The sequence below is a fragment of the Filicampus tigris genome, chromosome 11 (genome assembly GCF_054856515.1).
Source record: "Filicampus tigris isolate MCC_2025a chromosome 11, RoL_Ftig_1.0, whole genome shotgun sequence".
NCBI lineage: Eukaryota > Metazoa > Chordata > Actinopteri > Syngnathiformes > Syngnathidae > Filicampus > Filicampus tigris.
In genome coordinates this window covers 6,564,914-6,587,500 of record NC_141227.1, presented here as the reverse complement: position 1 = coordinate 6,587,500, position 22,587 = coordinate 6,564,914, and the positions used below count along the sequence as shown (strand labels likewise).

General features: G+C 38.9%; 1 protein-coding gene across 2 annotated transcripts in view; it reads left to right on the top strand.

The window, feature by feature from the left end:
- stk32c (serine/threonine kinase 32C) overlaps window positions 1–22,587 on the top strand; it is a 61,029-nt gene that overhangs the window by 9,114 nt on the left and 29,328 nt on the right. For both annotated transcript variants that reach the window (XM_086045634.1, XM_086045633.1), the window contains one exon: window positions 12,487–12,542. In XM_086045634.1, the coding sequence (XP_085901760.1) occupies window positions 12,487–12,542 (56 nt within the window). The remainder of the gene's footprint in view (window positions 1–12,486; window positions 12,543–22,587) is intronic.

Genomic DNA, 22,587 nt, shown 5'->3' with positions numbered 1-22,587 from the left:
CGTGTATAAAAGGTGTAGGCTTGATGAGCTGTAGCTTCATTCTACGCCTTTTCAATGGCCGTGTTTTCTTGGATTACTGTATAGACTGTTATCTTCTCTTTTATTGAAGCTGATTGAATAAATAACCAAGCAACCAACTCTGTGGCCACTGACATGAACGGAATGTAGCCAATCAAAGAAGGGCCCTGACTGACTCACAAGGAAGCAGCGATAAATAAAATATGTTGTACCCAATGTCATTTTCTGTGTAAAAGTGTGTTCTCCAGACACAGCAGGGAATATTTTTCAAAGCAAGTTTAAAAAAAGATTTCGGGGGGTATTTTTTTTAAACATCTTACCACCCTCCGACCTCTGGTCCGTATAGGAAAGATTTGGCAACCATCGGCACATACCCAGAAGTATCTGCTCATCATCGTGTTTGTGAGATCACGTGCGAACTCTGCCTCTTACGACTGGATTCTAGAATGGTTGTGGAGCAGAATCATAATGTGTGTAGTGTTCTCCGTTGAGCTTTTCAGAGCAGACCACACTCAATTGGCCAAAATTGCTAAATTCCTATCTTTGTGTGGGGCCTGTCACAGATTAAAAAAAAAAAAAAAATCTTTTAAGGTAAGAAAAATCCTTGTGTGTACCAGGCCCAAGACCATGAGGGGCAGAGCTAGCGGGTTCCCATTGGCTATTGATGCTTAAGTGGCCGCCACTAAAACAACAACAAACAAAAAAAAAAAAGCGAGCCTAGATAAAGACAGTGAAACATGACTTATATTTTCACTCATTAGTGTGCTCATTGGTGCATGTGGCACATCCAAAGACAAATACCTTCCTAGCGGCCACAATATCCATTCTGGATTCTAGAATAGTTGTGGAGCAGAATCATAATGTGTGTAGTATTCTCCGTTGAGCTTTTCAGAGCAGACCACACTCAATTGGCCAAAATTGCTAAATTCCTATCTTTGTTTGGGGCCTGTCACAGATTTAAAAAAAAAAAAAAAAATCTTTTAAGGTAAGAAAAATCCTTGTGTGTACCAGGCCCAAGACCATGAGGGGCTGAGCTAGCGGGTTCCCATTGGCTATTGATGCTTAAGTGGCCGCCACAAAAACAACAATAAACAAACAAACAAAAAAGCAAGCCTAGATAAAGACAGTGAAACATGACTTATATTTTCACTCATTAGTGTGCTCATTGGTGCATGTGGCACATCCAAAGACAAATACCTTCCTAGCGGCCACAATAAAGACACACATTACATGTGAGAGATAGCAGAGTGCCAATTGTGGATTTTAACAAATGTACAGGCACAATGTGTCATACAATTACTGTAATTTGATAACTCCTTCCCAGTTAGTCATGTTAACTTACACCATGAATAATACAAATAGAGTGGAAACAATGCACAAAAAAAACCTCCACAGCACTGTATGTCCCACAGAGGCACATGTACGCTGTATGTAAGGTGCTGTTGGGCTGTATGTTAGCCCAAATGCTTGTATGTTTGTGAGCAGTGTGAGCTCAGTCCAGCGGGAGGCTGTATAGGAAGGGAGAATTGTGTCGGCACAGTTCAAATGACCTAGTGTTTGCACGCCAGAAGACTGCCGTAAATCCCCCCAAATATATTAGTTACAGTACATGACAATGATTATTTGGAAAAAAATAATCTACGGTAATCCATACAGGTCAACCTCTGCAGAAAGGGTATAAAAATCCATCATATAGGCTATTGAAAGGTAGCAAACAATGCCTTATGGGTGTCTCCTCAGTCCAAAGCCGCAATGTTGCTCCTGGTGATTATACTGGGAAATGCTACACTAACAGAAGACAGGAGATTGTCCTGATGCAAAACTGACAGTTTCTTTCTGGCTGATTGGTGCTCCTGCACTGAGGATAGGATTAGGACAAGTGACAGTCAATTAAGACGGTTTGGTCAGTGAAATGTCCCTGTTGATTCTTTACCATCTGCTATCTGGAATATTTGACCTGTCCATTAAAAGGAGCAAATGTCTACCGGCGGCTATGCTGCAGGTAGCACGTCCAACATAATAACGAATCACCGACTTTGAATGTTTCTTAGACGAGGAAGCAAGTAGTCTTTTTAGCCCAAAACAAAGTACATCAGCGCTCCTTCGTTCTCTGCTGCTCCACTCACTAGCCGTACGATGCATTCATGAACCTCGGAAACATCCCAACTCAGCAAAACACAAATCCGACCACAACACAGATAACCTTAGTCAATGCCTAAAAAGTGTAAATCATTTCAAAAAGACTTTAAAGTTACTGTATTTCATTATAAAACGTTTTAAAATATAGTTAGCAGTAATTGCAACTTATTGTATTTTTTTTCATCACAAAAAGTGTATATATGTACTGTAATGACAACTTGTCTTTAACTTGAATACTTAGATGTGTCATAGGCTGTTGCTGCTGAGTGTTTAAAGATTTCAGTGTCTTAATTTACAAAATGAAGGGATCTTTATTGTTAGTGTATTTTTTATCCATCCATTATCGATACCGCTTATCCTTACAAGGGTCGCGGCCGTGCTGGAGCCTATCCCAGCTGCCTTCGGGCAGTAGGCGGGGGACACCCTGAATTGGTTGCCAGCCAATCGCAGGGCACACAGAGATAAACAAACAACCGCACTCACATTCACACCTAGGGGCAATTTAGAGTGTCCAATCAACTTACCATGCATGTTTTTGGAATGTGGGAGGAACCCGGAGTACCCGGAGAAAACCCACGCAGGCACGGGGTGAACATGCAAACTCCACACAGGAAGTCCGGAGCCGGGATCGAACCCACGACCTCTGAACTGTGAGGTGGACGTGCTAACCAGTCTCCCACCGTGCCGCCCGTGTATTTTTTATTCTGGTGTAATTTCTTACAATATCACCTGAATGGTTCAATTTATTTTTTGTAAAAAAATGTACTTGTCATCTTTTCAAAATAAACATATTAAAAAAAAAAGGGTTTTTTTTGTACCGAAAATATACCAAACCGAAGTTTTGAAGAAATCGAACCGAACCGAAATGTGATTTAGCCTACCGTTACACACCTAATAGGTATATTTTTGGCTATAACCTGATTGCAAATAGAGAGCAATTACTGAATCAACAAGAGTGACAAATCTGAATGCTGTACATTGTATTCCTATTTATTAGGTATGGTGTACGTCTGTGAATGTGTGTAGCACTCTGCATATCACAGAGATAAAGTCAAACATTTAAGGGGATCACCCTCAGAAACCAATTATCCTTTTCACACGTTTTCCTTCTGCATCGTTTTTGTCTAAGTTAACAGTTTGCTAAAAATAATCCTCTTCCTCCCTGTTTGTATGTCCTTATCTGGCCACTGACTCAACCAAAATTAATGTCATACACAGTTAAGTCAACAATATCCATACACTGGTGAAATTAGTTTTTTGATGGGATGTCTGAGGACATCCGTTTTCGAAGTTGATGCGCCCTCAATCCCAGACAGAAACCCCTTCATCATTAAATGAATTTTATAATTTATATGCATCGCTGGCGTTGGATGGAATCCTTGTTCCTACAAAATCATCACTTTTCAGGAGTTTGTTCCACCATTAACTTTGCATAGTCAAAGAAAGCAAGCCATATTCACAATTTAGATTGGTAAATAATTTCTAAAAATGACACCCACACACGAGGATTGACCAATAGTATTGATTTGTGAAAAAATATGGAATTTACCAAATTGTTAAAGTTTGCCAGTAATATGTACCTAGCTATATGTATACATTATGTACTGCACCTTTGTTCAAACACATATTATAATGCTTTGCCCCTGTGATGTTGAGGCTCCTAGGCTAGTTGCCAACCAGTTTGCCTTTCTACATCAAATACTTTGACCTGGTCTCTGGGGGAACTACTGTAGGCATGGAACTGGTTACATTTACAAGACAGCAAACTATTTCCCAAGTCCTGCCACTCCCATCTTTCAAATTCCTTTTCAAAAGACACATTTGCTCTCTGTTTCACTAGCATCAAATATAAAATACTTACATATTAGTAGTATTGTTACTTAAGGATGTAGTGAGCAGTTTGTTGGTCACACTATGTTCATTTTACTTGCTCAGGCTTTGTTGCAGACTTTGCTGCTGAATTTATGAGACTGGCGCAGAAAATTGCATAAGAAGCCAGCCTGATTTGTCAGAGTTTTTGACAGTGATAGAGGATGAAACTCCTGTGTCTGCTTCTTACAATACTTATAATTAAGTATTGGTTAATAATGCTTTCACTGAACATTTTCAGTACCATAGATCAGGAATGCCAAGACAATCTGCTTGCAGTACTTTGGGGCAGGTTGTTTGAAATTCTTCAACTTAGAATTTCATTTTAATGATGATAAGAAACACTTAATTTTAATATTAGTAGTTAATTGGGTGAGATTAAGGCATTATGGAAGTATAGAAACCACTTCACTTGCAACGAAATAGGAACATTGCCATTTTATAGTGGCTCTCCGTATGAAATGAGGTTGGAGGAAGGTGACTGTGCTCTTCACATCACTGCTAGAGGACAAGGCAGAGCGGCCAGTCTGTGGCTTTGCCCACATACATCCTTTTTCTTTGTTTGTCACGTCAGTTTACATGTGCTGAAGAAAAAAAAAAAAAGAATATCAGGTTGAGAGAGTAAATTTGCGTTCACATCTACACAAAGTGCAATAACAAGGTTATTGTTAGACCCATGTTTACATGCTGTATGTCAGTAATCACATTTGCCTCCTACTCTAACCGTGTTTTTCCAAAACCGGGCTTCAAATTTGATTATTTTAGACGCAGGGATGCAGAAGCACAAGTAATAATCTTTTATTTGATCATTTTGCCTATGAAAAGCTGCAGTCTGAAGTCCTCCTCAGGTTGACCTTCTTCTGTTGAAGCTGTTTAACTTTATTCGAGGGGTTCCCTCTACCATTTCAAGTACGCCGCTCCCTCACATCTCTCGTAAATCAGACTCGCGTTCGCCACTAAAACCTGATTTAATAATTGGAAAATCAATCCTTTGAGCTACCCATCGCACACTGAGACAATGTCTATGCAAATCATCCATTTGTGTGTTAGAAGCCTGTTAAAAACATTGCAGTGTTTATGTTGAAAGACACAACTTTGAGGGAAAGCCAAGCGTTGCATAACCGTAAAGATTTTGGAATATGAGCTCGTTCCTAATTGAGAACTTTGGATGTTTTTCTGACGCTCATACTCAATACCTGTGAATACAACCACAACTTACATGTATCTGGGCCAGCACATAGCTGCTTTGTAAAAGAGCCTTTGTGGGGGCAGAACTAACCCCTTGTTTGCAGTCATACGCTACCTCAGTTTCACCATCCTGTAGCCCGGTGCAGCTGCACCTGCTCTTACTTTATACAGTTCCTGACAAAAGTCTTGTCGCTTAAATTAGGAACACATAACACATAACAACTCAACTTGTAGTTGATCAATAGGAATCCGTAATGGTTTATATGAAAGGCAAATACTTTATGCATGCAATGCTGAGATGCATAGAACAGTTTTGTATCATTCATTAAATTGTATCATTTAACTAGGTCAGAAAGGCCAGATTTTGCTTGGACAAAAGTCGTGTCACCTACAAAATCAATGAACATGAGAAATGATACTTTACTTTTAATATGTAAGCATGCTTCAGTAACATTAGAAAATAAAGTTGTGGTGCTTTTGAAAAAGCATTGATATTGTGTTTGACTTGCCTGAGCTTGGAGGACTGCATCTATACCCGTTGGCAATTCATCAAATATCTTATTGATAAAGTCTCAGGGAATGGCAAAAGGCGCAGGCTTGCAGGACCCCCAGAGAGTTCCAGAGTTCATCAAGATTCTTTGGTGTCAATAATGTTCATGTCTGGTGACTTGGCTGGCTAATTGTGGAATTTCAGGGATTTTGATTTGGAGGCTGAAGTATGAGAAGGAACACCATCTTCCTGAAGAATTAGCCCTCCCATGTTGTTTGCAGTGGCCAGAAATAATTTTCTTGGTACTTAAGACTGTTGGTGTTGCCGTTAGCTCTGCAGATCTCTCACGCACCCACGTTCTGGATGACCCTAACCATGATTTTTTTTTTCCCACCACCAAATTTGTTTTTATGTTTGAATCTTGGATCCATGCAGGTTCCAAGAGGTATTCTTCAGTATTTGCGGTGATTGGGATGCAGTTTTATGGAGTCATCAGAAAAAAAAAATCTTTTGCCATTTTTCCACTGCCCATGCTGTCTGCAAACTGTGGGCTTTGGCAAATACAAGACATTGTTTTTGTTTTCTTTTGTTTAATGCTGGTTTGTGGGCACTAACTCGTCAATGGAGACCACTATGTGTGAGAATTTGACAAACTGTTGGACATCTTTATCTTTCCAAAATTAGTCTTAAATGTTTGTTGTGGTCGTTCCCCCGAATTCAGAACTTGCCATCCTGAAGGATACCTCATGTTGGCATATCACTGTATTTTTATAGTAACTGTCTTTCACTTCCCTCTTTGAGAATCTCTGTGGCTGCTCCTCCTCGTCATCCTATTGCACTGCATTTCCTCCCACCACCTCCCACCACTCTCCAAATAGATCCTTAATGTATCCATCTGTAAACAGATTTAAGGTTATGGTAGGTTAACAATGGATCAACAATAGTTTGGTCACTAGGCATATTAATATACTTTTAACCTTATAGGCCATTCCTCCTGGCTGACATAGGGCATAGCGTAGCGTAATCTTTTCCGGTTTCCAGTTTAGTTTAGCAGATAGATTTTCTCTCCACAGTCCAGACATTTATTAATTTGCATGATATTTTTCTGTGTAAAGTTGGATACGCTCCTATTTAACATGGCACCTGCCAGACGTCTGTTCAGTGTACTCTCATAATCCAAGCACTTAATTGCAGTGTTAAACCTGCTAGCTGTTTCAATTTTAGGTATGCTTAGCATTTTGCATGGCTTGCATCTTATTCACCGCCACAAAGGCAATATGATTATGATCTTAGGAGCGGTGAATATGGTCAATGCAATCACCAGAAACACTATAGCTCCTTTTTGTCTGCTATTGGAAGCTGGCTGTGATGTGTAGCTCTTGGTCCCATGATATATTGATATTGATATTGAATGATATTGTCCCACTTTGATTTAATTTCACCACAATGTGTGTGTGTGACTGTTGGTGCTTGTGCTGCTTGCTACATGACTAGTAAGATGTGTTTAGCTGCTCAAGAGAGCCAGCCGTGTTGAGTGTTCAGTAAAGAAAAAGTACAAGAATATCTATATAGTGCTGATGAGTACGTATGAGGGCCCAGTGACTATACTACAGGAGTGCTCAAACATAAAAAAAGATGGCGGTTCAGTCTATAATATTAATTTAAAGGGACAATGTGAAGAATGTTTTGATTTTTCAATGATTATTCATTTTAAAAACCTCCTATTCATTTAAACAATATGCAAAAAAGTGTTGTCGCTAACCTGTGTAAAGCACTTATGTCCAATTTTGGGGAAAAAAAAATCATTTTTATGTTAATGCGATGTTTGTTATCGTGGAAACACCATTCACGTAAAAATAAGAAAATTTAAAAGAATGGACACAAGTGTTTTTTACAGGACAGTGACGGTATGCTCTATCACAACAACGTAATTATTTTTATATACCGTAAGTGTGCGCTCATCCCATCACAAATTTATGTAGCTCTGCTCACTTCCACATTTCCTCATTCTCATGTTAATCAGCCACAAAGAGGTTAATCCTTTTGATATGTTGAAGTGGTCATTAGTAAGGATGTCCACATACATTTTGGTGCCAATTGATCACCGTTTTTGGACGTTATAAGCAATGAAAGTACAATGATTTCCAATGGAGAGTTTGTTACCGGTTCCTCCGGTGACTCCGACCGAACAAGGATAGAACGGTAGGGGGCGCGGCCATTTTCCTCATTAACAAGATGCGTTATTCATGGAGTCACTTATTTCGTAATTTCTCCCAAATTTATTGATAAAATAGAAAATGACAACTCTTTTCATTTTCCTGATCAAAAAATATATAAAATGAACTTGTTAGTGAAAACATGGCCATCCCGACCCAAGAATCCCTTTAAGCAAACAGAATACTGCAATCAAGGGTGGCTTTTGGCATCTGCACAGGAACTTTATACATACATTGGTGGGATTAATTTTGGTAGAGTACACCTTATATGCAAAAGTGTCATTGGTTCATGAGGAAACACCATAATACCATCATTTTTAATGAACTCACAGTTCCACTGAAAAGTGTTTTCCACCATGTTAAGATTTTCAGTCTTGTATAAGAATCATCTCAGAAACAGAGCAAGATCTGCCTAACAATGAAGGCTGCTCCTGATGTAAAATATTTCAAGCCACAATGTCCTTCATCACCATCCAAAGCATGTGCACCTGATGTGCAGGGATTCAAGATGCGTTGAAGATCAAAGATCGGTTGAAGGTCACAGAGCTTCTTCAGTTTTTTGGAGCACTTTAATGGCATCCTTAAAGTGGCAGGAAAATCCCTGCAGCGAATGGAATTTAAAAGTTAAAATGTTAGTGATTTAGTTAGTAGAAAATACATCCACCGTGGAGCTGAGATCCAGCGGTGGATTGACTACAACAAGCTATATGACTTGGTGGTCCAATAAAATATTAAGTTATCATACAGAGGAAATGACTGCAACTTTTTGTCTTGTTTGTGATGTTCCTTTTTGATACTCTTGACACTCACACTCCAGTGTGGCTGTTTGCTGAAAAACTTTAAACGAATCCCTTGAAAACTTCCCTTGTAGTGTGGCTTCATTCTTAACCGGCCATATGTTTCTGCTTTGGTTATGCCTTATGCATGTCTCTCAAACGTGGTCTAATAAGGTAGTGCATAGAATTTGATTAAAATTCTCAAAAGGCAGAACAGGAAGGTATTGATTCCAGGAGGGATTTTGATCTTAATCCACAGGAATCTCCACAGTTATTTTGCATTTCAGTCATGCGAGTATAATGGCTGGCCCACAATTCGGAGCTTGTTTTATGCGGCATTCCTGACAGATTGTCACATCGTATACATAACAGTCAAAGCTAAGATTTATTCGCCAATGTAATAACACAACCACCGGTCACCAGATTGACTAGCGATGCATGTTCAAATCTTTTTTTTTCGGTGGTTGGAAGATCCCCTTCTCCGCTTGAAGCAACCCCAGTGTAATTACACGGCGAACAAAAGCAAGCAAGCCACGTGGCGCTACCCAATGTTTACAGCCAGTCTGAACGCAGCATAATAGCACTAAGTATATCAAATAAACATAAGGTACAATTAGAATAAACTATTTCACATATCGTCGCTGTCCTGTGAAAAACACTTATCTCCAATTCTGAAAAGTTTTTTAATTTTAACATTATTGCGATTTCTGTAACGCAGAAACATGATTCAGGTAAAAATAAGAAAATAACAAAAAATGGAGATAAGTGTTTTTCACATGACAGCGACGATATGATGCTTTCCAAAAATAATGTTCCTTATGATCCAGTACGTTTTGTCCATTTTTTTAAATTACGTAATTTATTTATTAATTTTTTTAATAGACCCATTCATTGATATTGCGCCTAATAATACGGTGCGCCCAATGGTCTATAAATTTATAGTAAATGTGAAAATAAAGCCTACAGAATTATATATGAGAATAAACCCAAAATAGTCTTTTTTTTCCCCACTAAAATTGGCATTCTTCTACATTGCGATGTTGATTTGAATTTGATTAATTGTTCAATCCTAATGCACAATAATCCACTGTTTTCACTGACGGAATGTTAACAGTGTTATTTCCAATACTCAAGGATTTCTGACACATTTCAGTACAAAACTGTTGTGAAGACAGCCCCTTAAATGAGACTTAATTTTTTCCCCAGTACCGTATTTAAAGGTCCACTCTATGCATTTCAGAATAGCACGTATGCCATGACATGGGCTTCTTGCCAGTAGCAGCTCCTCCACAGGAGCCAATATCCCATTGCGGAAGCCAGCAGGGCCCACTCAGCATATCACCCTGGTGTGTCAGCAGCTTCCTAACCGAACAGAGGAAGATGTTCTTTCACGTTCTCTTTGATAGATGAAATCCTGTTACGCTGCATGCTGCAGAGTCTGGTCATAGTCTTTGTGTGCACTTAAACCTTGGCAAACTGTTTCTCCAAATTCCTATTGTTTTGGTGAATATAAGATCGCCTTGTTTCACATAGAAAGCACCCTACTCATTCTTAATGAGATCCAACATATGATTAAATTAGCGTCTTTCCTTTCATCATTGCTTCCAACCAGCAATCTGCAGGTGATATTTAAGGATTATTTTTCTTGACTCTGAGTCCAAGATGATTACAATCATTTGCGGTCAAAGGCCATACTGTATTTTCAGGGGTTTTTTTGTCTAATAATCCTTTTTAAACTAAAATCAGTACTGTGTTTTCCGGGCTATAAGCCACTAGATTTTCCCAAACTTTGAACCCTGATGCTTTTAATGTGACACATTTTACTTTGTCATTTTACTGGCGAGCTTCAAGCCGTCAATAGATTTACCTGTAGCCTCGTCCCATCTGACCAATGACATTGCTGAACACGTCATAGTGGACCAATGAAACTGTTCCTAGTCCGCCCTTATGTGCATCTTGAGTTGAGTTTAATGATCATAGGAATGAGTGTCATAAATACTGCAGTCCCTGCAGTATGATCCCCGTTGTTCTGTTGCATATCTGGCGACCGACTCCCACCATCGCCGGCAACAGACTACGGGACAGCAAGTCTGGCCATGGAGCGACATCCCCTCACGGCCTTATTATATAAGTGACGTAACAAACACATAACTAGTTTACACAGGCTGCACTGCTGTTGTGGAGAACCTCGTCTGCGAATTTGCCTTGTATGTCAACGACAGACTGAGAGGTTCTGGGACGGTACTGTGTAACTAGCTGTATTTGGCATTTTGGGGGAAAATGCATCTACTGGTGTTTAAGGTCACTAAAAGTTGTAAAAACAAAAATCCATCTGTGTGACCCCTTTCTTGCAAATATCCCATTTTATAGCGTAGAGACCTGCGGCCAATGTGTGTACAAATTTGTTTTTATGACTAAAGTTCGCTGTTGTCGCTTTTATTTAGGTTTGTAGTCCAGAAATGACAGTACTTTCGGCTTTATGGGCACGGCGCACTATCAACTGCAACTGTTTTTGTGAGTGTGTTTACTTCAGTTTATTACCACTCTCTGGTGAGTGACATCAATTATAAAGACCATTTGCAGTATACTCATGATTGAATGTAATTTCCATAAACACTTGAAGGATAGCAGTGAAGATAATTGAACCTCCTGTGTGGATGTTCTTAGGGGACTCTGTTGATTGTCTTTTATGAATGAATGATCTCCGTCCTTTCATCGTGATTAGCTATCCTTCTCCACTGGCCCACATTGCCTCCCACATCATTGCTTTTTCTTGCCATGAGAGCCAAGGTGATGCAGGATATGGCAACAGGCATCTCTGAGATTTTCGTTTTTTGAGTCTAGTCAAATTTTAGCATGTTGCTCGAGCTTTATAGTGTGAGAATGAGCAGGACCTCGTTAGCCTAATAGCAAGTTATTTTTAAATTACTGTCAAAATATCAAAAAGAAATTTAAAATATGCCAGTGTGCTTGCTAAAATCTTTTTTTTGTTTTCTCTGTCAGTATGCATGATAATCCGCAAAGGTTGAAACGTGTCATATTGGAAACGATAGTGCACTTTTATGCGGTTTTGTGCATCATTCTGCCCAAAGAGCGTTAGCCTCACATGAATTACTTCCAAACTTAAAGAGGAAGTCAACCCAAACATATTTTTTTCCAGAGTATGTCCTTTGCAGGCCCACTAGTTGAAACAAGGCATTCTGATAAATATTGTTTTTATGGAATATGAGAAATCCACCCGTTTTTAGCTATCTCAGGTGGCAGCCATTTTGTCACTTCTGTCGACTGAAGATGACATCAAAGTTGCTCAGGGCTCAGATAACGACCAACCATGGCTGAGATTCAGAAAAATGTGAATGTAAAAAAAAGGAAAAAAAGAAAAAAAAAAGGGACTCTACAGTGTTGTAGGCAGTTAATAATGGCAGCTCTGTGGTATCGCAGAAGAGAAGGTTGGTCTTGCTTTTTAAAAGAACCCAACACAACACGTCGGTCAGTACTTTGTCTGGTTAGGGACGATTACAGGGACGGACGAAAACCGGCTTCCGTCCTTGCGAAGTCCGTCCTTTTTAAAAAACATCTTGTCCTCTGTCCTCCATCCCCAAGATGGGCATCTGTCCAGGATGGACGGATTCCCCGTTGCCTATCACTGGGAGTAAGATGTACAGCTGATCACTTAATACTATTTACTACAAAATGGGGCTTTGACATTGTTGTAAACATATGTTTGTTGCTCTGTATTGTGACACATTTTATAGTGATAACATTTTTTTTTTTTTTTTTTTTTTTGCAGTGAACTTTGACCACTTCCAGATATTGCGGGCTATTGGGAAGGGCAGCTTTGGAAAGGTAATGTATCCTCAAGCTTATTAGTAGTATGTTGTGCGCCTTTGATTTACAATAGTTGTTTGATGTGTACTGCCGTTGGCGAGCACAATCCTTATCTCTGCCAAGGAGTGAGAGAACTTCTGATTGCATTGGCCTTCCCATTACATTAAGCTTAAAGCTTACAAGATATATTATTTTCTGACTTCGAAACACTCATTAATAAAAGTCACTTAGTGGAGAGTCGATTTGCTTTTCAGCCCATGCCAGCAAACCTGCTGGGAGTTTTGACCCATATCAACGTTTAATTACAGAGCAGTACAGTACTGTCTGCTTGAGCTGAATAAAGGAACTTGGTTCCCATGTGTGTGTGAGAGCTGCATTGTGAAAACAAATTGCAGCAGTTCTTTTAAATTCCGTCCATTTTGCTAGTCACACACACGTCAAGCACAAGGACATTTAGGATACGTGTATGTGCTCCTAAGTAAAACTGGCATGAGATGTGATGCAGTGTGTGTCAACACAATTGGGCTCAAGAGATAATAGTAGTTTATCTTAATTTTGAATCCTAAATATGGAGGCAAATATTTGTTAAGCCTTTCTTCTCTGCATGTTTTTGTAAATTCATTCCGTTTAGCTCCTCTCTTAACACAGTGCCCCCCCCACCCCGCCCATCCACAAATATGTCTCTCTGTTGTGGAAAGTCATTCCAAATGCTGAATACATTACCATGCAAAATTATGTTAATGGGATGTATTCCTTTGTTCCACCAAGCTGTTGTCACTTTCCTTCTGACACAGAAGGGAATATGCTGTACGCGGACCAAGGCAGAGACCCGAGTGGGGTCTTCCAACATGTATAAATCATGATATATGATTTGTGTGGTATCGTGGTCCAATGGTCTGGTTAAAAGCTGCATCAGAGCAGAAGGTGGCCTTTTCCTCCCCAAGTCTAAAATGAATAGGTTAAGTGAAGACTCTGAAAGAGCCATTGGTGTGAATATAAGGTTGAATGGATATCTTGAGATTGACTGGTGATCATTCCAGGGTGTGCCCAAAGACAGCAATGATCATAATCCCCAAGACTCTGAATTGGACAAGTGGTATAAACATATTGGTTTTTTTTTTCTTTGTGTTTTTGAAAGTTGAAAGTTGAATATTCATTGAATACTCATTGAAAGTCTGAGGGTATGTATAAAAATAAAATCTGAAAGGTTTAAATGTTTTAGAAAACTTTCAATTTTATTTTGAGAATTTTACATTTCATGAATGATTTTGTGAAAGTCAGGTGATCCACAACGTTAAGTTCAAGGTGAAATTATTGGTCAAAGGGTGAAGTTACTAAAATATTCATGAATCTTTTAAACGATTTTGTCGATTTAGAATCCTTGTTGACCTCCCTTTGCAACAAGGAACATTTTCTCAAGATTTACCCAGTAGTTCCTGAGATATAAGGGTTCAAAGGAAGGTGGCCATGCCCCTTTTTTAAAAAAATTTGGTGCGCTGTTGCTCCCAAAGCCCTACTCCGATGTTTCGGCGTTTCAGCATGTTGAATCGGCGCCACGAGTCGTGACATTTGGTCACTCTGAATGGCTGCCGGCTTGCGAATCAGCGCATGGCGCACGAACGGGAAATGACAAATGCGGATTAACAGTGAGCACGCCCTCGCTGCCTTAATCTTCTTACAAGTGCAAGAGCGAGGGTTGACAATCGTGAGAGTTTACTTCGCGTGGAAGTTCATCGTGAGCGAAAAATATAGCTGAATGCATTGTTCACGTTTTTATAAACCGCCTCTGGCCAATAGCTTTCAGGTTGGCTTTTTCTAACCATGAGGAATAGTGACTATCGCCGACGATGGTATGGAGGGGTATTACATCTCACGCATGCGCCGACGGTACTTTAGTGGTCAGCGTCGCTGTCTGTCGTTACGCTGTATTTTTCCAGCGTGACGTGCCGACAGTCGGTCACACTTGGCCAATGTCGGATTGGTCTAGCTAGGCCTTAACATGACAACACTTGAGTAAAGATCACATATTTTTCAATGATAATGTGCACTCGCGTGTGTACATGCAGCAAAATTACTAGTTAACGAATAATATAAAAAACAGGAGGACACCTTATTCTATTAATAACTAAAAGACAAACAACTGTCCATTATGAAACACAAGAAAGGGGAACTGCAGTGTTTAGGTGAAGCATTGTTGGACTTCACAACTTCACATTCCTTCCTGGGGGGGTAACGTCACGTCACGTCCGCCCTTTGTCACAACGTTTAATTACAGAGCAAACGCAGCACCACTCATACAAATCTTTTGAAAATAGGATAAAGATTAAGATAGTTATGAGTTTTTTTGAGGCCATCTCTCTCATATACTGTAATTTCTGAACAATAAGCCGCTACTTTTTTTCCAAAACTTTGAACCCTGCGTCTTTTAATGTGTCTATTTAGGAATTTTTACTGACGAGCATCAAGCCTTCAATAGATTTACCCATAGACTTGTCACATCTGACCAATGAAATTACCGAACACATCACAGTGGACCAATGAAACTGTCAAGAGTCTGCCATCATAATGAATATTCATCAGCTATTTGCACTTGGAGTGCGCGTGCGTGAGGGCAGAGAGTGCTGCCTGAAGAGATTGCTGTCCTCATCGCTTTTTGCCATCTCTCTCAGAAGTGTTTTTTGACTGGCGTTTTGTAAACAACAGATTTAATAACGTGGCGACTGTCGATACATTACGGTCATATTTTTTGGCGAGATCAAACAAAGCATCCCCCTTTCATACTTTTCTATTATCTCTTGCTTTGTTTGTATGGACAAAAAAACGATTTTTTCAGTCGCCGAGTTGAACCAACAAATATAAAAGGATGCACGCACTCACGCACGCGCTTAGCGAGCAAGTCAAACGTGACATCCTGGATGATCGGTTAACATTCCGTTTACACGCTTGTAGTCCGCATCATTCATAACTAGCCTGTACTCCCGAGACATGTTGCACAAAGTACGACGTTTTTTTAGTGTGACGCCAGAATACACCCAAACATGAATAAAGTCACAAGTCTACACGTCACAGTGATGAATGAGTGGGAAAATGCACTTTTCTGTAAATTGCAGTTTTGTTATTCAACTTTATTCTGAATACGTTGGCCAATGTATGAGAATGGGTGTTGTCATGACGTCTTTTTTTCTCTCGCTGGGTGACACGTCATCACACGTCACATATCAAATACATTTTTTCTCAGTCTGATTGCTGTGGTTAACACCTTTTTCTCATTCTGATTGCTCTAGTAGTTGGCAGTGGTACACCAGTACATACTGCAGCTCAAAATGTCATATCATTATGGAATAACAGCAGAGACATTTAAATGACATAAATATTCCCAAAAATCACTGTAAGTCTATACATAATTGTTAGTTTTTTATTGTTAAATATTGTCATAGAATATCATTATATTTTGCACAAGCTGGATTTAGCAATTTAAAAGAGATGATCACAAACGCAGTCTATCCACAATTGATCTGTGAAGCAAGTGCAGATTTAAAATATTTTTTGTAGAATATCGTCAAATTATCGTTATCGCGTTTTTTGAAAAAATATTGAGATTTTTGTTGCCCATATCACCCACCCCTAATGAGAATGTTGTTGTTTTTTTATCCACATTTGGAAGAGGCCTGATTGCAATCGGAGAGAATCTGGTTTCATGTGTCTTTTTCTCCTTAAAGTACAAATCAACCCAAACATATTTTTTCTATTTTTTCAAGAATGTATATATTTATTTATTTATTTATTTATTTTTGGCCCATATCGCCCACCCCCACTATGAGCCCTTCTATGTCATACAAACACAAGGGGCAGTTCTGCTCGCCACAGCCTTGCGGCTCAAGCTAACCGCTCCCCCAATGTCACAACAGTTAATTTGCTTTGTGAATGACATGGCTCCTGAGAGAAGTTGCTGATAATATCGGGAAATGGCGATAAAAGTAAGACATGAATGAGTGCCCGTGTGTGCATGTCTGTGTGTAAGCCACGTAATGAAAAGCTAAACTCAACTTTATTTATAGAGCACTTTAAAACAACCACCGCTCCAAGTGCTGTACATAAAAAAAATTGACGGCAAAGTACTGCATGTGAAAGTCCGGTCTTGGAAACATGCTTATTTTTCTGGCTAGTAGCTGCGTTGAGGATTCACTTATGTTTTTGAACTTTAAAACAAAGATATGTGAAAGATAAACATTTCACTTATAGTGGATTTTTAGAAAACAATTTACTGTAAGGAGATGTATGTTAGACATCCAGCTGAGCCTGGGAGCTCCCTGCACTTTTTTGTGAGACTTAAAACAAAGTTGTCTATTTTTTAAGATCTAGAAAAGCTTTAACATCTTGTAAATCACTAAAGTTGTTTAATAAACATGGGCTTAAAGGCATTTAAACTATGTCAAGTGTTGGAGTTTTTCTTTTTCATAAATTTGACAGCATTTCACCCCTTTTTTCTACAAATAAATATCGGCTTCAAATATCGGTTATTGGCCGCATTGACTACCAATAATCGGTATCGTATCGGCCCTGAAAAAAGCATATCGCTCTATCCCTAATATTTTATCTGTTCTTCGTCCCTCTTTTACTCCTTCTCTTTTTGGCCCCTCTTTTGACGCGCAACCCTTTCTTCCAATCTCTTTATTGTCACGATTCATCTTAACACTCTCTTTTCAAAAGCCTCTGCAGGCTATACAACTCAGCAGCTTCCTTTAATTTGATAGTTTGTGAAAAAATATGCTATTTGTCCTTACTCCTTAGGTTTCTGTTACACAAAATGACCCTGGTGGTTGAATTGGTTTTTTTTTTAAGAATTAGATCCTCTATGACTTGTCTATGCCTACTTTAAAATTTGTAATAATAAAAGCAAAGGACAAATTGCCAGCCAATTTAAGTTTTACTTGACATAACAGTGTCATAATAGTAAAGTTTTAATTTGATTCATCAATCTCCACACCAGGGTAGGGCTATGCGAGCACATTGCAGGGGGTACTTGGAAATATTTAATCATTTATTTCCCAGCTGTGTCAAAATCACAACAGCAGCGTGTCTACTCAAGTGTCTTGTTCAAGGTCAGATGACTGATGAAAAGAAAGTAATACTGCTCTGAATGTTATTGTTGTTTTGTGTTTCGTTCCTGATATTTCAATTTTAAATGCCTTTTTAAAGAAGTCCCCTTTGAAAAAGGTGAAGGTGACCAAGGTCTGGCTTATTCTTTATTTTGAGCTGTCTTTTATATTTATTTATATTACTTATTTTTATATCCAACATATTATATATGCTTGTTAAATTTTAGTTGAAAAGGATACATGACTGGGAATTGCATGTTCAAATTGATGAAACAAAATGAAATGGTTTTCCATTTAATAATCAGTTATCCTATGCTCTACTTTTGAAGAATTATCAACACGTATGAGTGAGGAGATTTGCATGGTATGACAAAGAAGGTTCGGTGGTACACAAGACAAAAAAAAAGGTTGGACCCTCTGCACTAAAATTGTATCGAATCCATTTTGTTCAAATGGAACAGTTGCACAAGTTCGAAGTAAAGTTATGTTCTGAAAAGAAGACAACACAGCATGGACAGTAGTTGCTTGTATTTACATTAAAACTTCCTAAGTCCAGTCTTATGAAAAGTTATTCTTATATTTATTTCATTTGTAAAACTTTTTGTTTTCCTTTTTGCAACTCTCTGTCACGGGTTTATTTGTGAAACTTCGGCGCAGTCGAAAAAATGAAGTTGAGTGGTTTTTAATTACCCCAAAATTTCGCAACACATGAAAAAGATATTTACAGTGATGACCAAAGTGACAAAATAACAAAAATAAAGCAAACCATAACAAAGAAAATAATTACAATTTAATTCCATGAAAGTTCAAGTTCAACATTAACCGTGCTTATCTTAGCTTAGTTTACATCTGCAGCCGCCTGTCACCCCCAAAGTCACTAGGCTCAGCTGCCCCACAAATGGATTTGTCCAACCGATGCGGCAGTATGCAGGTGAGTGTCTGATGTGTGTGTCGAGTGTGCACCCCCGACCCCAGCCGTGAGGATAACAAACGATTTACAATTTATTACAGTTATTGGGTTGAACAAAAAAGTGAGCCTGACTTTGCAGAGTCAACAAGTAATACAAGTAACGTGACATTAATAGTTTCAAATCTCAGACTTCCTATATCCTCCTCCCTCTCTTTTGGATCATCCTTTCTCTTTTCCATTAGGCAAGAAATAATGGTAGGTTGGTGTGATTATATCCACAGCAGTGGATGGTATTTGGCAGCTCATTTATAACACGCCTTCTATAGGGCTTGATGGCCACGCAGTGCCACCAAAAAGATAATTGCCTGCCCCCACCATCTTCTACCTTTCCCCATGTGTGTCAGCCCCTTCAGTACTTGGTTTCTAGGAGGTGCGGGAGACAGCTTTCACCTCCACAGGGCTCATTAAGGCCTTCAAATGGAGAGCTCAGGGTGGCGCGGGGGGGGGGGAGTAAAATCTCCAAGACATGACAGTCATTGACACTGACAGGAGTTTAATGGCAGCTCCTTGATACCAAGGGTCGGATGAAAAAATAAACACTGAGAGGAAGGTTGATGGACAAAGACAAGGACGGTCAGAAATAGTGCCGGAGCTCAGCTGGTGGATACTTCCAACCGCTGAACCCCATATACATACATACGCACGCACTCACCAGTAATAAGAAGCGCTCATTAGGACCCCGTGTGAAATAGATGGATAATAAGTGGGAGTGGAGAAAAGAGAAAGAGATGATCTGGGTGAGCAAAGGACAGAGAGAAGATACCAGCTCCTTTGGAAAGGTCAGAAGATGATTAAGCCTTTGTTAGATTTTCAGGGTTTTTTTTGCTCTCATGGCTCCAAACAGGTCAAGACCAATACATTTAAGCACCTTTTAGAAATCCTGAACAAATGTACATAATGCGCCTTCTGTTTGTTTGTTTTTTTTGCATATCTCCTTACTCTTACATTCTGTCATTGATGTAATGCCATTATATCCTCTTAATATGTTCCCTTCTGCTTAACCGAGTTACTTCAAAGTACCACTCTGCATAAATTAGAGATAGGGACAGACACGAGGCAAATTAGTTTCAATTGCTTTGAAAGCAGTTTTCTGCTATTTGTCTTTTCCCCGAAGGGTTGTTGAATCTATGGATCTACTGTATTCTTTGTTGCATGCAAAGTACCATTTAGAAGGGAAGTATACAGCCTGAATTAATTATTCTTACTATTATCTAACCCCTTTCAAATGTTGAAAAAAAATGTATGTTGGAAGATTTTGTTTTACATCAAGATAATTATTTTATGTGCTTTGCGTGGTGTGTACATGATACTGTGAAATGTGTAAAAAGAGGAATAGTCATAGACAGCTAATTCCAGCTCTAGTTTAGCCATCTCCAATACAAACGAATACTTTATAATACAGTTAGTGATCAGTTCAGGGTGTACCCTGCCTCTAGCACAAAGTCAGCTGGTATATCTCAAGCTTAACCATGACCCTTGTGATTATAGGTGGTACAGAAAATTGATGCATGGATAGTACCTGTTCCAAGAGTAATCTTTAACGTTAATCTTAATTCCTTCTATAGCAAGGGATTAACCAATGTTTTAACTACCTTTTGTCACTTCTCTAAAGAGCATCATCCAAGTTTACTTTTTTTTTAAGTGAATCGCCCCCCCCCCCCCGTTCTCACATAATTATTACAGACTGTAAATGTTAAGTTTTGATGTGTGTTTTATTTCTAAAACCATTAAATATTTTGAATGACTCAGAAGTCTGATTCATGAAATGGGTGGCAAGTTGTAATGTCATGAATCAGCCTTCGCTGATAAGAGCAAATTATTCCCTCCGCTCTCTCTGGATGACATATTCGTCAGACCTTGAAAGTCTGTTTGCCTTGCTCGTCTCCCTCAGTCCTCCCAAATTCAACATCATTCTGAGTATGCGTGTGTGTGTTTGGGTGTGGGTGGTGGGGGTGTGAGCTTACACAATTACATTTCAACCAGCCAACCTCTGCCTACCCAATTCTTTTCAAATTACTGGTCACTGGCAATGTGTGTCAAACCAATTGTCCTAAATTCAATCTCAAACTTAATTGGAGAATGATGGATGTCATCTCTCATGGTGCAGTATATTTCACACTGTGTTGTAGCACAGAGAATTGAGTAAGCAGAAGAAATAGAAAATCTTAGACGATGCTAGCCATGCCATTCATGGAAGCCATTAAATCATTTTTCCATTCTGACTATATACATAGCAGTAGTTTGTGACTCAGACCTAGATTATGATTTGGAATTCCAAATGGGATGGGGAAAATTCAGAGCATAACGAAAATGAAGTTCAACACAGGATGTTTTAACACAGTTTTTGTTGAATGTAATGACAACCCCACTAAAACAAAACAAACAACAACAAAAAGTTTATGTCATGGTAATAAATGAATGCTTTAACGTGATAACAGTCATTCTTATTGGAACTCTTAACTTAGAGTATGTTCCCTGTAAAAGAAAGCGCGTATATTTACATTGGTTTTTGATTCTGAATGCTATTAATGTTATACATTAATGGCTACATTATGCCGCCGTCTCTGTGTGACCTATATCTTTGCTGCTGTAACGAAGAAAATTTTCCCCACTGTGGGATAAATAAAGGCCTTCTTATTCTTATTCTTATCATGGCACATGGTTAGGATGATACCATCTCTGCCTCAATTCCACCCATGAAAAACCCTGATGCTAAATTCTAAGCTAACGACAATTTAGCCACAATTTTTCACAAGTGCTACTTAGGGGCCACATAGGAACACACACTCCCTAACCAGATGTATGACAAAAATGTCATTTTGAATATGGACAAAATGCGTGCATATGCGCAAAATATGTGCTCTCAATGTATTTCATTTTTCATAATACTATACATAATTACATAATGCACAATTTCTCATTGCATGTATAAAAATTCCACTACACACCATAATGCGATTTATTTTATTTTTATGTATATATATTAATGAAGGGACCACTCAGATGTGGTTGCCAGTCCCTGGTGTAGAGTATATCCGACTGGCCAAACTGGCTAGTAAGTTTTTATCAACCCCCGCCAAAATGAATTTTAACCTGCGTTTGGGTTGGCGGGTGTTAATTTAGAATCCTGGTGCAGGTATCAAAGTATAGTATTATACAGGTATAGTATCAAAGTCAAAGTTGTGACGCTTTTGCCAATCAAAATTGCCACGGTGGTTGCTGACGGTTTTGTTTGACTCGTGGTTAGATCGTGTCTAACCAAAATGTCCACAAAAAGATTTATTTTCTTGCCATTTTGTTGAGATGGGACCAAACTTCCACCTTTGTCTTTTCCTCTTTTCCAATATTGAAACTATACAAATGTCCACCTGTTTCACCACACCACCGCCACCACGACACCATGGTCCACAACCGTTTGCCCTTCCACACTCGCAACCCCTGGGTCTCGTCACTGCCTTAATTATATGGACTCGTGGAAGTGGCAAATTGACTTCATTACTCCCCCGAGTGGTGGGAGGTTGAATATACCAAAATAAATCCACTTACCAGAAATGGCTCATACTGTTGGTATTGTGACAATAGTGTGCTTTGTCCCTAAGGATGGCGCACTGTATGATAATGATAACCTGCTTGCTTAATGGATGAAATAGTTAATAAGTTTAACTCCATTAAACTCGTATTATAAAACTCATTTACAGTATTAGGCTCTCATCTTTATAACATATTCAAGGTGCATTATGCGTTACGGTGACATCTCAGGCGATTTTGTGAATATTTCTAGATTGGAAATGTCTATTACTGTTAATAAATATGCAAATGAAAGTCACAAGTTTAGAATATCTTTCATACATCTTATGAAAATGAATGTTATAATGTGACAGACACATTTATTGCAGTTATGCACACAGTTGTGATGGCTGCTTTACTGAATGTACTGCATCTGCATGTAGGTTTCAAAGTGTCAATTTGCTACCTGTGGGTTGAAAAAAATAAT